The sequence below is a fragment of the Mirounga leonina genome, unplaced genomic scaffold, assembly GCF_011800145.1.
Source record: "Mirounga leonina isolate KUSES-001 unplaced genomic scaffold, KU_Mleo_1.0 Mir_114, whole genome shotgun sequence".
Classification (NCBI taxonomy): Eukaryota; Metazoa; Chordata; class Mammalia; order Carnivora; family Phocidae; genus Mirounga; species Mirounga leonina.
The window spans coordinates 29914092-29929348 of NW_023270265.1; the positions used below are offsets into that span (position 1 = coordinate 29914092).

The 15257-nt window shown below is 49.4% G+C and overlaps 1 protein-coding gene across 1 annotated transcript in view; it reads left to right on the forward strand.

Moving 5' to 3' along the window:
• The first annotated feature begins 571 nt into the window (after positions 1–571).
• The window catches only part of SORCS3 (sortilin related VPS10 domain containing receptor 3), a 577834-nt gene continuing 563148 nt past the window's right edge, over positions 572–15257 (forward strand). The window contains exon 1 of the mRNA XM_035028663.1: positions 572–1204. Coding sequence (XP_034884554.1) covers positions 572–1204 — 633 coding nt within the window. The remainder of the gene's footprint in view (positions 1205–15257) is intronic.

Sequence of the window (15257 nt, forward strand, 5' to 3'; positions counted from 1 at the left end):
CCTTCGAGACCCCCCACCCTCCCCGCGCGCCATCTCCCGTTCCCCACAACAGGCCCGAAGAGTAACCCCCCAAACGCGGCCAGAAGCCGCTCCCAACTCTTCGGCGGGAGCAGGTTGGAGGCTGGATTTCGGAGAGACTCTGGATTGGGGTCCGTCGCCAGCCCCTCCTCCTGGATCCTGCTTGATTCTCATGTTTTAAAAAAGAGGATTTTTCTCATTACCTTTGAACACTCCTCTTAACAAAAATTTTTGGAGGAGCTCGGTGAGGAATATTTGGGGGGATCTTATTTTAAGGGGGGAAAAGCACCGAGGGGGTATTTATTAATTTTTCTTGGGTTTTGGAATCACCCTTTGGACGAGAGAGCGAGCGATCCAGAGCGAGGAGGGAAGAGCGGAGAGGACCCGCGAGGCGCGCCAGCCCGAGCCACCTCCTTCCCGGCCGCCCCCTCCCCACTCCCCCCGACACACACTCGCTCGCTGGCTCGCCGGCGCGCGCACACCCCCCGCGCCGGACCCGCACCTCGGCGGGCGCCACACTCTCGGCAGCCCGAGCCGCGGCAGCCGCAGCGGGATGGAGGCAGCGCGCACGGAGCGCCCCGCAGGCTGGCCCGGGGCGCTTCTCGCCCGGACGGGGCTCCTGCTCCTGTCGACGTGGGTCTTGGCCGGCGCCGAGATCACTTGGGGCGCGACGGGCGGTCCTGGGCGCCCCGCGGCCGCGGCTTCGCGGCCCCCGGTGCTGCTTCCTCTCTTCCCGCGGGCAGTGGTAAGCCAGTGGCCAGAGGAGCTGGCGACGGCGCGGAGAGGCGCCGCACTGGGGCGCCGGCCCGGACCTGAGCCGCTGCCCCAGCCAGGAGGCGGCAGCGGCAGCGTTGGAACGAAGCAGGGAGAAGCCGGGGGACCGTCGCCGGCAGGCGCGCGGTGGGGCCAAGGCACCCCGGTTCCGGGCAAGCCTGGCGGCGCGAGGAGGAGTCGCCGGGCGCAGCCCTCCCGTGCCCTGGAACGCGGGGACGCCCGGGCCACTGCCTTGGCCGATGGTTCCAGAGGAAGCCGCCCTCTGGCCAAGGGTCTCCGGGAGGAGGTGAAGGCGCCGCGGGCCGGGGGGGCGGCGGCCGAAGAGCTCCGGCTGCCCAGCACCTCGTTCGCGCTGACCGGGGACTCGGCCCACAATCAAGCCATGGTGCACTGGTCGGGACACAACAGCAGCGTGAGTACCTGCCCCGCGGCGGATCTGCCTGTCTCCTGACAGCAGGGCTGAATGGAGGGCGGGAACGGGGGACAGATAGTTGCTGGAGGGTCGAGGCAGAGGCGGGGGCGCCCTGACTTGTAGAGAGAACAGGTTCATCCGGCTTCCCCCACGCCCCCAACAGGTTAGCGGAGTTTGTTGTAAGATGGTGTGTACGTTTGTTTGCTGGAGACCCTAGGTTTGGGGCCGCCCGGAGGGGAGGGGAAGAAGTGTCTTAAAGATGAGCAGGGAAGGGATCTGTGGTCCCTTTCCCTGGTACTCGGCTTGGAGAGTGGGTTTTCCCGTCCGGCGCTTGAATTCGTGGGTGAGGACGCGGCCTGAATTGGCAAACTGACGGATTCCTGCGACTGCCGAGCCTCCCCCCCTTCTCCCCTCCAATCACGCGAAAGGGAACCCGGGAGCTGGAGGCCACTCGGACTTCCAGACTCCTGTCGGCCTTAGGGTCGCTGCTGTCTGCTCCAGGGGCGTTTTCTCCCAGCCCGGGGGAAGGCTGCGCCTAGTCCGCCCGAGCCCGGCCGGGCCTTCAGGTCACACTGAGTCCCCCTTCAAAACCCAGGCAGCTGTCTGGAAAGCTACAGGAGAGGCAGTAAAAAAAAGTTTAAAGCGTGAAGTGAAATTCAGCACCCATTCCGCACCCCTCACCCTTACGCAAGAATAAGTACACTAAGTCTGAGCAAAAAAACCCCGCCTCGGCCGCTGTGTCCCGCATCACAAACGGCTCCCGGAGTGGAGTTGGGTCCCCATGCTTTCTGCGCACCTCTCCCTTCTCCGCGGCCAGGTTCCCCTGAGAGCAGCTGTACCGACAGGTGGCGCCCTTGAGTCCACTCCGGCGTCGGGCTCGCAGCCCGGGCGGCCCGGGCGGCTACTGCAGCCCGCAGAGCGTTCTCGGAGAGGCTTCCTCAACCCCGCCGCCCGCCGGGGCCCGGAGCCGTGCGGCCACGCCGAGAAACCGCGGGGAACGCTATCTCCGACGGAGGTGGGGGGGCGGCCTCCCGCGATCTCTCTCACTCCCCTCCCGTCCACGGCCCCCCACTTTCAGCCAGTCTTGCAAAAATCCTTTCCTCTTCTCTGGCTCTCCGGATCAAATCAGAACCCGGCGTTGGGCAGAGTCTGGAGCATGATGGATGTCCGTATAGGCAGCTTTGCTCATTTGATCGGAAAGCACCGCCCCTCCCCTTTGTGTTTCTCTTTATGACTGGCATTAAAGATTTCCCTGGAAAATTCTGGCCTTATTTTAAAGGGGCCCGGGGGTGTCACAGGGGTAAAGAGTGAATAACAGGAAAGCCAGGAGTCCGCAGAGTGTACCACATCGGCGCTGCTGAGTACAGATTTCCTGGTTCTTAATGACACACAGCACAGATCGGGCAGCCCAGCCCGGGTACAGATGCTGGGTTGGAAGGATTTGCGAGGTCTGTTTGCCCACCGGCGCGGTGGCTGGCTTCATCTGCCTCCAGTGAAGACCTCCGTAGCTTCGGAATGCACAACTCTGGGCATGGGGAGGGGATGGGTATGGAGTGCCTTGGCAGGGATGGGTGAAGACTTGCAAGTCCCCAGAGGAGAGAGGGAGAGAGGGAGAGGTAATTCTCTGACAGCAGGGCCTGTGAATCTCAACTTCGTTTTAGTTTGAGAATGAGGAATTGTGTATGTGTGTGTTTGTTCACGTTCATACTGGGTGAGAAGGATGAAGAGGATGGGTGGGAGTGAATGTATCCCTAGGAGGAGGAGGTGCTGTCCTCACATATCTATGACTTTATTACTGTCACATTTGGACAATATAAATTCACTCTACTTAGTTTTCTTATGTCTGTGCTTTTATTTTAAGGATCGTTTTTTTTGTGTGTTGACTTACCGGTGGGACTTTGGAGAGGATGCTTTTTGCAAAACGTGTGAATGGCCTTCTCTGCCCATCTTCCATGCAGAGGTGCAGCAGAGGAAGTGAGGGGGCAAGTCTAGCCCTAGGGCACCCCCCCCCCCCCGGGGGAAATGGCTTGTAGTTGAAAGAGGGGCAGAAGCGCCTGGGGAGTGGACTAGTTGGCCTTGGAGCCCTTAGTGACAGCAGTGAGATTTGGGAAATCCAGGAACAGCCCTCAGGATGCTTATTGGTTGTGTTCTTGGCCAATCTTAACTGTCCAAGCAAAGGACAAGGTAACACACATGGGTGCAGGGACCCCATCCTGTCGTCCTGTCCTTTCTTTCTGGTGGAGAGCGACTGCCTCCTGAGCACCTGGGCTGGATCTGCCTCTTCCGACCATACTGTGCAGGCAGTATCAGTGGGAAAGTCTTCACTGAGTATCAGGTCTGTGCTGCTCTGAGAGAAAGAGGAGGGAACATGTTCACGGGGCCCTGTCTTTGATGGACTTTAAGGAAACATCCCTGTGAGAGGAATGGGGAAACCAGTGTCTGCAACATGACTAGGTTGGTTTTGTTCCTGGTCCCCCTTTCCTGAAGACAGGAAAGGAAGATGCTGTAGATAAAAGCCAGGGTGAGGAGTGATGGGGATGATGAACTTTCCGGAAGCTTCCCTCATCATTGGTTTCAACGTGGAGGGAGATGTCCTAGCACCAGGCTCCTTTGGCATGAAAAGAGTTCCATCGTCTCTTCTGACTTCCACAGTACTAAACATGTCCTTTTCTGGGAAGGCCACTAGCTTAATTGTGAACACTTTGGGGTTTCCTGGCCTCCTACCAGGTGCCTTTGGTGGACCTCATTACTTGACATGAATTCCCTTTGGGGGAGGGTTTTCAGTCAGCCCATATAACTGAAATCAAAGTCCACTCTGACGGTTCGCAGTCAGGCACGTAGGGCTGGACATGCTCGGCTCCATTTGTCCAGCTGTGCCCCGGGGACTGCAGGAGGCAGAGGGAAATCCTTGTCCAAGGCTGGGGTCATGGATTCCCTTTGGTTCAGGGACTGTGGTCAGATAGCTTGGGAGCAAAGGAGGAAGTGCCCGGAAGGCTTGAGCCAGAAGCTGTCAAGAAGGGGCTGGAGACTGGGTCCCTCTCTGACCATTACTACCCGGCCAGGTGGTCCCGGGTGAGAGGTGAGGGGACTTGGGCTCAGAGCCTCTACTCTGGAGGGCTGGTAAATGCCAGTCTCCAGCTGGGTTCCTGGTGATTAATGGGCAAGAGAGTGTTTCACACACCCCGAGGGAGCTCCATCCCCAGGGCTTGTAGGGAAACAGAAAAAAAGCCACATCATTCTGCCCTTCTCCTTCCAATGAAGGAAGATGCCTTCTGCTTGCTCAGTGAATTGGCAAAGCAAATGGCTCTGGAGACTGCAAAGTTGTGAAGGAGATGGTCCACTTTTCCATGCCCCCTCCTCCTTGGAGTAACCCTGGCCAGGGACCCCCCCCTTCCTGGTGCTGAGTTGAGAATGCTGCGTTCTCCCTTGGAGGACCCCTTCCCTTTCCAACAGCTCACTGGCGGTGGAGAGTGATTTGCAGGCTGCAACCCCTGCAGTTTGTGTCTGGTTGGAAGGACTTCAATTAATGTGCCCAACAATGCACCTTGGTGAAGAGAAGCAGGGAATGCTGCAAATTCCGGGTCCCCTCCAGATCACCCTTCCCTAGCACGCGAGGAGGTAGAACACACAGATGCTCCCAGGCAGGATTTCATACCTTTAACTAATTCAGCTGGACTGTGTTCTAAAATATTTACTTCCAATGTGCAAAATAGTGACAGCTTTGATCAGATTAATGTATTTCACTCACTGAAGCAGCTAATTGTGGTTCTCAAACAGATTTTTCAAATAGCTTTTGGCTGGATTGTCTCGCCTTCATCGTCCCTGCTCACAATCCTTGTGTCACAATATCTTAATGCATTTTTGCCTTCTCAGAGGCTTAATAAAGAAGCCTGCCGCCGAAGCCGTTCTTCAGGGGTTTGACAAAAAGAATCTGTTTTTAATTAATATTACAAGGGGGAGCCTCTCCTTTGAGATAGAGCTGGGAAATGCGGGACAGAACAGGACTAATTGCTCCTGGTCACTGTTGGCCTGGGGCTGGGGGTGGGGTGGGGAGAGGAGGGGGCAGGACAGGAGGCTATTTGTCTCTATTTGTCTGCTCTGCGTTTCTTCTGATGGCTGGGTTACAGGGTGTGATTTGCTTCTCAGATCCAGCAGTGCTTTCCAAGGTGAGCAGAATTTGCAAACTCTTCATTGGGAGGCCTGATTGCAGAAATGCAGTGGTTGGAACTTGCTTCATAGTTGGCAAAGGAGGAGTGCTGGGAAGTGGCTTCCCCAGTTGTGTTGGATTTAAGGGCGGTGGGGGAGGGGGTGGATTGTGGCTCCAGTGACAAGAAGACTCGGGCGGGGGGGGGGGGGCACAAGGGAGAACTGCGTTTTCCTTGGGCCGTGTACATCTGTTATTGTCACTGAGGATTTTTGGAACTGGATGATAGGCTGGCCCTGAATCATCCGGTAAGGAGCACAGAGGTGCGAAAAGCCAGACCAGCTGAGATAAGAAGATGCACCCGGGGTTTATCCAAGGCTGGGTACACCTGAGGCCTGGTGGCTTGACTCACTTGTTGATTTCCTGCTTTCTTGGGCCTCTTGGCAGGCTTGAGACACTTCCTTCCAGTGGGAAAACGTCGAAGGATAATTTTTCAGCAAGTTTGGGGGAAAAGATGGGCGCCTGGGTGGCTCAGATGGTTAAGGGTCTGCCTTCAGCTCAGGTCATGGTCCCAGGGTCCTGGGATCGAGTCCCGCATCGGGCTCCCTGCTCAGCGGGGAGCCTGCTTCTCCCTCTGCCTCTCTCTCTCTGTCTCTTATGAATAAATAAAATCTTAAAAAAAAAAAAGAATCTATAAAAAAAAAAGTTTGGGGGAAAAGAGGTCTTATGGATTTGGAGGTGGAACATAGGGGATGTGAGCATCAGCCGGCCACCTTGGATGGGCGGAACCGGCATGTGGGGAAGGGGCTGGGTGCAAGCTGGCTAGCCATGCCCACACCCTGGCGTGGAGGGTGACGGAGAAAAGGGTCTGCATGGTGCTCTGGTTTTGCCAGCAGTGAGTGAAGATGAGAGGGCTCTGCCTCACATGCAGGAGGGACTCAGGCATGTTCCACCAAATAGGTGAAGAGTGACAGCCTCAAGTCTTCTTGAGCAGAAGCTACGAAGGAATTAGAAGTCCTTGTCCCTTGGGATGCCAGTGATTTCTTTCTCGGGTTCTTCATCACTTGACAGTTACTGTAACCAGGTGTATTTCAGCAAGTATGTCTACCTTCTGGCTCGAGTACCTTCACCTTCTTGGATTCAAATCCAAAGTCCTTTAGCCTGGCGTTCAGGGCCCTTCACTGCTTATGTCCTGGGTCTACTTCTTTACCTCTCTGTTTGATGCTTCCCTGATGGGTTCCTTCCCTGTAGCCAAGAAAGCCCCTTCATTGTCCCAAGCCCCATTGACTCTGAGGCTTTGCACTTGAGGTCTTCTCCACTTGGATTACCCTTCTTCCTCTATTGAGATGCACCTGTTATTCACCGCTTTGCTCAAGATTCAAATGCAGTGTCTCTATAGAATTTTCCTTAAGAGCATTTGTTTCTCTTTTTCCTGATCAGAGAATTTAAAGACTGCACCACACATGTGATCATGATTTAGTTCAGTACTTGTTTATTTTAATTTTGTATTGTTTTGTAAGTGTTTTCAAGGTGAGGGATGAGAGGTGAGGGTTGAAATCATTACAACCGCACCTTCCCCACCCCTCAGTGTGAGTTTTGCTCTTCTCCTTGTGGCGTGTGGCACAGGGCTAGTCCTATGGCTCAGTACATACTCACTGAACTGATCTTGGGGAACTGGGCAATGCCTTAGCTGTGTGGAAAGGACAGGAAACACTGTCTCTTAATAGTACTGAGTTTATATACCTGGTTGATTATTCCATGTATGAATTTTAGCACAAGATTTGGAGGCATCTCTACGCCACTTAGTAAGAAGATAGTAATATGGACTACGCAATAATCCTGGCTTCTTTCTCTTGGACGTCAGAAAATGGATGAACTTACAGAAGATACCCAGACATTCGCTGAGTGTTTCCTACACGTGTTGCAGTGTTCTGGGCACTGTGGGGTTGGTATGGGTGTGATGGAGGGAGAGACAAACAAGGATAAGACAGGATTTGCCTCAAGGTCCTTCCAATATGCTTTGGATATGAGACTGCTATCAGTAAAGTTAAATAACACATGACGCCAAGATAGAAGCCATGGGGTGATGTGTGGTTAATTGTCAAGCAGTCATTTTAGGCTATGAGCTCGAAGGAGAGAGGGCCCCTGGGGGAGATTACAGCATTGAGACTCACAGAATGTCAGGGTTGGAAGCGCACGTGGGTAATTGTCTTCATCAACTCACTCTGCATAGAGATGAGGGGTTTGAGGCTCAGACAGAAACATGGCATCCTATGGTCTGGACTCTCTACTGTTCCTTTTCTCTGTATAGTCATCCCTACTCACTCCCGGGTTTCTCTTTTCTCTCTCTTTTTTTTTCTTTTCGGGTTTACAGACCATTTTTCTTCCAAGGGGATTTATGTGTTTTCACTCAGGGGAGGTAGGATGCTGCCCATTTTATAGGTAGGATAGACTGAGGCCTTGGACGAATATACATGAGGCTAACCAAAGAGGCTTAGGATTAGGTTCGTCTCTCTGGTTCCCTGGCCACATCCTACATCCACCCCGCCCACCCACTGAGGTGGCTGCATACCGTAAATACCAAGCTCCTCAGTGTCCGACAGGCTGTATCTTACTAACTGTTGTTAATGGGGGCCTCTTGTGAGTCACCTCGTTATTCTGCTCATTTATTTTGATCAGTGTAGTTGGGGTTTAATTATTTATGGAAATGCCTTTCTTTAGAGTACGCTAATAAATATGCTGTAGTAAATTTGGAAAAAGTAATGGAGTCTAAGAACTTCAGGATTGCACACACAACTTTCTGCTGTTAACTCCTTGCTGGGGAGTAGAGGAAACCACCCCCACTGGGTTGAGATGAGAGGAACTTGGAACTAGTGGGGCTAGCCACGCAGGACTGTTGCCAGTAACCCTGCCCGCTGCTATGTGGGGGCTCGTTACGTGGCACCCACTGGGTGAGAACTTAGTTTAGGGGGAAAACTGGAAATAGAGCTAGCTAGGGTAATCAAGGATCCTGTTAGGTAGGCGGACTGTGGGATTACTTGGTTTGGGTGTGAATTCATACTTGTGGAGTGTATTCATCACGAATGCAATCTTCTTCAGAACTTCTTGGCAACAGCCATATGGTAAATAGGAGCCTGGGTTCTGGAACCAGGTGCCTGGGTTCAAATCCTGCCTCTGTCTTTTAATAGCTGTGTAGCATCGGGCAAGTTGTTATTCTTTCTTTGCTGTTTGTTCATCTACAAAAAGAGAGCGGTAATGATAATTCCTCTCACATTGGGCTGTTGGAAGGATTCAGTGAGATCATGTACATGGCAAAGTGCTTAAAAGAAGTGCTGGACCTGTGGTAAGCCCTCTGGGTACTCTAGGGCTTTCCCTTCGTTTTCAGATAGAAACATTGAAGCAGAGGAAGGAGGTACTTGCTCCAGGTTTTCCAGTGAGCCGATGGCAAAGCCTTGGCCAGAACCCTCAGGAGATGCTCACTTCAGGCACCTCCTGTCCTGGGGTCCTCAGCCTGTTGAGTCTCTGTGATGTCTGTCTGTGTTGTGCTGAGATAGACAGTGGAAGAGATAGAGAAGTGAATGACTGGGGCCTTTGAAATTCATACTCAGAATTTATAATAGAAATGGTTAGAATCACATAGTTAGAACAAGGTTAAATACCACACTAATGAACAGCTTATATGTTGGAGATTTTGGGGGGGGGGGGAACTTCACTGAAGGGTTAAGGAAGGTACCCAGAAAGGTGAAGAGTAGCTTCTCTTGGCTTGGGCATCCGTAATTAGACCTAACAGCTAACCTCGGAAGACTTCTTGAAGGAAGTGAGATGTGTAGCTTCAGGAAAGAACAGTGGGCTGCTGGGGCTGGGTGGCAAATAGAGCCTGCAGGGCCAAAGAGTCATCTACATGGAAGCCATAGGATGGACCTTGATGTCCCAGCTTTGCTCCCCTTCTTGATCGCCTAGCTCTCTTTGCTTTGTGCCTGGTGTAAAGTGGGAATATCCATGACTAGAACTATCTGCAGAATATCTGCAGCCTCTTTTCCAGAAATATCACACTGACCAAACCCACTAGTTACTTTGTAGTGACTTATACTCATCAAGATACTGGCTTGTATTCCCTTTCTGCCTGCACCCTATGCACCAAGAATGGAACCCAAGATCCCTGCACAGACACTAGGGGGAGTGTTGCCTTGGGAAAGAAGTGAAAATAAATAGGATGAAATTAAAAAAAAAAATGCTGCACAAAGGAGAGAAGAGAAACAGCGTCCTGCAGGTACATTGTGGGAGGGCTTGTTTGGTGACCCTTAGATGCATACTGATTGGCAACAGGGTAGTTGATCATTCAGCCTCTTCCTGCAGAAAAAAGGAAATGGGTATTTGTTCAAATGCATCCATTCTGCAGTCCCTTCGACCCATTAATGACCCAATTAAGACTCGAAGTAAATTTGGCAGGAAGTGATGCTCCAGGGTGGTTCCCCCGTCTCTTGGGCGTTTTCTCCCCTTTGTGCCCCTTCACTTCCTGTGTGCACACGGTGGTCAGTCAATAGAAGCCTACTGAGTTGAATGGAATCAACCCTTTCTTAAATACTTAAAGCTGCCTGGGTAAAGAATGAGTGTCTTGAAGGTGTAGGAAGGCCTCTTTATGCTACCCCCCCCCAGGCCTCGGCCCTGCACCCCCGGCCATCTTCGTTCTCTCTCACTGGCGCTCAGATCCCATGTGCCCGATTCAGTACTTCCCAAGTCGTTTTGGCATCTATGGTGAGGTAGGCAGTTTCTCTGCCAGATGGTTAGAGTCAGGTTAAAGATTACACTGCTGCATCAGAAATGAACTTTCTCTTTTTCAAATCTGTTCTCAGTGGGAGATGGAGAACAATTACTGAGTGGAACATTTTTTTCCAGGGCCAGGGAAGTAGCTCAAGCTGCCATATCTGAATGTGATTACATGTAGTGGAGGAACATGTTACAATAAGAGTTTCGAGACCATAAAACTGGGGATTCAGAGAAATGTGTTTTCCAGGGTGGTGGTAGGTAGAAGGAAGCCATTTTTAGAGGCAAAAGAGTTGCTCATCTCACTGTGTTACTGTCAGTGTTACTCATACTTGAAAGCAAACTTTTGACTGGAGGATTTCTCAAAACTCTGAAATGTCTTTTGGGTTATGAGAAGGTCCCCAAGCAACAGTGACTTTGAACAGATCTCTGAGCCTCTGTTTCACTGGCTGTGAAATTGGGATAATGGTGAACTATTGGATTGTTGGTAAGCTTAGAGACAGTGCATATAAAGGGTCTAGCATCGTAGGCTGTTATGTTGGTTAAGAATGTTCTCATTATTGGCCTAGGCAGGAAATGGGGTAGGTTGAGTGTCTATCCATTACTAGCAGATCTGTTGGTTCCCTGCCCATATCCCCTTGGCACTTGGCGTTTCTCTGCATGCTGGTCTGACTTCTAACCACCAGCACCAGGGGCTGTTTGCCCACTGGAACTCACTTGGATCACACAAGGCACGGGTTGGAAGTATCAGGGAATTAATTCCCATCAAATAATAGGGAGCAGCCACTTATCAATGACCCGTGGAAGTTGGTGGATAAATGCCCCAGCTCCCTTACATTTGGCGTGGAGTAAATCTGAGACTTGTTTTCCACACTATCTCCCAGAGTCATTGGGATTAAGCCCCACTTGCCTACTGTGGTAACTTGTTTGCTTTATCAGCTACCTTCCCATCCTTCTCTCATGTCCCCACTCCCCTAACAGTATTTCTTGGGATCACCTCCCAAAAAAGCTACTTGAGTTCAAGTCTTTGTTTCAGGGTATGTGTCTGGAGGAACGGAAACTAAGATACCTTGGTTATTTCCAAGTGTGTTAGTCTGGGCTTTCTAGAGAAAGAAAAGCAATAGGATATATATATATATATATACACATATGTACATATATATATATATATACATATGTGTATATATATATATGTAGGATATGTAGCAATAGGATATGATGTATATATATGTAAAGGAAGTTACTATAAGGAATTAGCAGACAATATAATGAGAGGCTAAGAAGTCCTAAATCTGTAGGTGGGAAGCCGGAGACCCAGGAGAGTTGATGTTGTAGTTCCAGGCTGAGTCTGAGTCTGAGGGCAGGAGAAGACCAGTGTCCCAGCTTGAAGATAGTCAAGCAGAGAGAAAGAATTATTTCTCACTCAGCTTTTTTGTTCTAATCACTCCTTCATGGCTTGGACGAGGACACTCACATTGGGAGAGCAATGTGCTTTACTCAGTCTACTGATTCAAATATTAATCTCATCAAGAAACACCCTCACAGATAAACCCAGAGCATGTTTGGCCAAATATCTGGGTACCCCACTGCTCAGTCAAACTGACACATAAAATTAACCATCACACCAAGCCAGGAATTTCCCTCAGACTCTTTTAAAAGCCTGCTCAGAGCTCTCCTGTGGTATATATTGGGTGTGGGAAGGGAGATGAAGTCACTGACCCTACTTCTGAGAGGGTCCTCCTTTTGAGTTGGCCCCTACCAGAAGAAAGGAGCCCACTCTGGGGTTATACTGAGTGGCAGGAACATGGTGCTGGGGCTTTGAGGAAGGGATGACACCTCCAAATTAGTGTTCCCTATCATTTGTCAAGGCTGAGTAGCCTCACCTTACTCCAGGGCCTGTGTGGGGTCTTCAGAATACACAGAGGCTCCCTCTGCCTGTTGGCAGATGATCTCCTGCTTGGGAATGGGTGCAATTCCTCTTTTTCTTAGACATCATCAGGATTTGGGCAGGGAGCAGCTGGGCTTGCCATTGGTATGTTCCTTTTTAAGATCTCATCAATGAGGGGCATCATAATGTTTTGGAAAGAATATTGGCTTGGGAGCTGAGACCCCTAGATTTGGGTTTCTAACGTACGCTAACGGTCTTCAGCAGGTCACCATTTCTTAGGTGTAAGGGAATGAAGACTCTTCAGTATATTTCCATGAATAAGAGGTTTTTTCTTTTTTTTTTAATGGGTGCATTAGTAAGGAAAGGGTCTAGAATGATGATAAAAATACTGGAAAATGCTTCTTTTAAGCATGCATAAATTTGGTCTTACCCAAGCAGATGTGCATTCATTCATTCATTCAGTCACTCATTTCTTTGCATAGTGTGATGCTAATAAAGTCATTGAATTTTCTGGGATTCAGTTTCTTTATCTATAAAATGGAAGAGTTGTGCAAATTGATGCAGGCCCATCTCAGCACAAACTAGATGTGATATTAGGTCAATCATTTCTTTACATGTGAAATGGGGACAGTCCTCTTTGCTCCCTTTATGTCACCATTAAATAATGACATAATGCACCTGGAAACATTTTGAAAAGAACACTTCTCAAAGCAATATGAATGGGGCGATATGAATTCAAGGTGTTAGTTCACCTTACCTCTCCTTTACTAAGCAGCTAGAGGTCCTTCCACAACAGATTTGAGACCACGTCCAGCAACCACCTTGTTTTGCCTTCTCCCAGCGGAAGTGAAACACTTCCATTAGCCCACATACCATGGTGTTAAAAACCTCAGGCTTCTTCTTCCAGGCACAATGTACAATTTATTTCAAGTCACATCTGATATAATAAAATTCTCAGATGGGAGTGTAATTTGGATGTTTAAAAAAACATTTGTTCCAGGACTTGACCTGTATTGATTGCTCAGCCTTATTCCTTTCAGATAATATGAAGGATTTGGGGAGCATCTGCTATGATGTCTAGTGATGCAGACTGGACACCCAAAAAGCATATAGTCTTCTGTGTGGGATACCCATATTAGGAAAGTATTAGAGAACAGAGAACAGCATGAAATATTAAGAAATGCATCAGATGTAATCTAGACCACAGTGAATTAAAACCAATAAAATGTTGAGAATATTACGCTTCTTTGATTATCTACAACAGAATCCACTAGCCTGGTTGACAATCCTCACGACTAAATCTGTGTGACGTGATGAGAAGTGGTCTGAGCTTTGAGATCAGGTAGATTGTTTTATGCTCTGGCAGTTGCTCAGGATTCTGCCACAGGAGTTTGGGCTGTAGCTTTCTCATACAGTTTTTGTTTTTGTCTTGAGTTTCTAATTGTTTTATCTTCCTCCTAGACAGAAGAAACAGCTGTTTCTTCATCATTATATTAAGATATTCCAGCTTCTTAGTTGTATTATTGGATGTTCTAATTTGTACCGATTTCTTTCTTGGTCTGCCTTCCTGTTGTCACCTTACTCTTTCTATTTATTCTACTCCTAGGTTAGAACTTCTGTTTCTTGGGCTCCATTCCTTTTTTGGGGGGGGGGGGGCTGATTTTCATTTTCCTGAGGTTTATCCTCAAGTATTCTTTTGTAGAGAGGGTATAGGAATGTCCTGGCTTATTCCTGTGTCCTCATATAAATATTGATAGATTGCTTTTAATTCTCAAAAGATCCTAGCTTGGATGATAAATTATATGGCCACCCAGTGCTTGAGCCATGGTTTTTTTCTTTTTTTTTTCCTCATTCTTGACATGTCAAAAATTTATTTGGCTCTCACGTTGGCTTGATGGTTTATCTAGGTTTATCTAGATAGAAATCTAGGGTCAAAAAAATTTCTGTTGGATCTTTGAAGGACTTAGATTACTTGCTGGTTTTGCATCATCTGCTAATTTTGGATTACATGTGTCCCTCTCCCACTCAGGTTGGATGAGGGTAGGGAAAGAAGGTGTCTAGCATGGGCCACCTGTGGCTTTGTTCAGTTTAGGGATGCACAACCCTTTAAGGAGACCTGATGCATTACAATCAGATTTATATAGAATCGGCAACACGGTGTGGGGGATGAAACACTACAGAGCAATTTGCCATAGACACTTATTATCTGAATACCTTTAATATAAAACTCAGCCCCCAAAAGAGTAGTGTTAGCTACTTTTCATTTTAAAAATGTAGGCTAGCTTTTAAAAACTTCATCAGTATTCAACAAGTATTTGTGGAGTACCTGCTCTCTGCCCGGTGCTGCTGGGCGCTGAGTATGTAATGGTGATCAGTGCTCTGAGGAGAGGTTCATGATATTACCAAAGATTACACGAGGCACATTTAACTTGGAGAGGGCAGAGAGGCAGGAGCAGATGAGGTAAGATCTCAAAAATGCACTGGGTTAATTAGGTGAAGAGGAGAGGGCAGGATGTTCTGGGCACACAGCTTCTGGGACATGAGGGAAGAAGGTATATGAAAGGGACAGAGAGAAGGACGTTGTGGCTGGAGCAGAGGATTTGTGGCCTGGAGGCTGGCGAGAGATGAAGCTAGACAGGCAGGCATGGGTAGGGCCTTATGGGTCCAGGGGAAGGAATTTATTCTGTAGCCTGAGAGCAAAGGGATAAGCCATTGGGAGGGTTTAAAGTAGGATAGTCATATCATTAAATTTGCATTAAATAAAACCACTCTGATCACCCTGTGGATTGGATGGGGAAAAGGAGACCAGACTGTCATTTTGGCTAGAGAAGGTGATGGCTGGCATGGTAGCCGTGGAGGTGGGTGAGGAGAAGCCAACTGAAGAAGTATTTAGCAGGTGCAGTTGATGGTATTGTTGGCTTCTCTGTATAATTCTTCACTCCTCTCTATAACCCGCTTTGTATTGGGCCCTGGGAGTGTCCTTTCTCTAGGGGTGGGGCCTTCCTTCTCCACCTCCTAACTTTGGGTTTGGCCTTGTTTCTTGCTTTGGTCCATGGAAGAAGTGCCAGTTCTAAGCTTAGTTAGCAAGAGGCATCATGCATCTGCCTGCTCTCTCGTGCCTCTGCAGTAGCTGTGAGCAAACATGCCTGGGCTAGCTTGCTGGTCCTGGGAGAAGAATGGGACAAATTGTATATAGCCACTCCCAGCCAAGCCTCCCCTATGTTAGCCCAGCCCAGCCCAGCCCAGAGCTGCAGAAT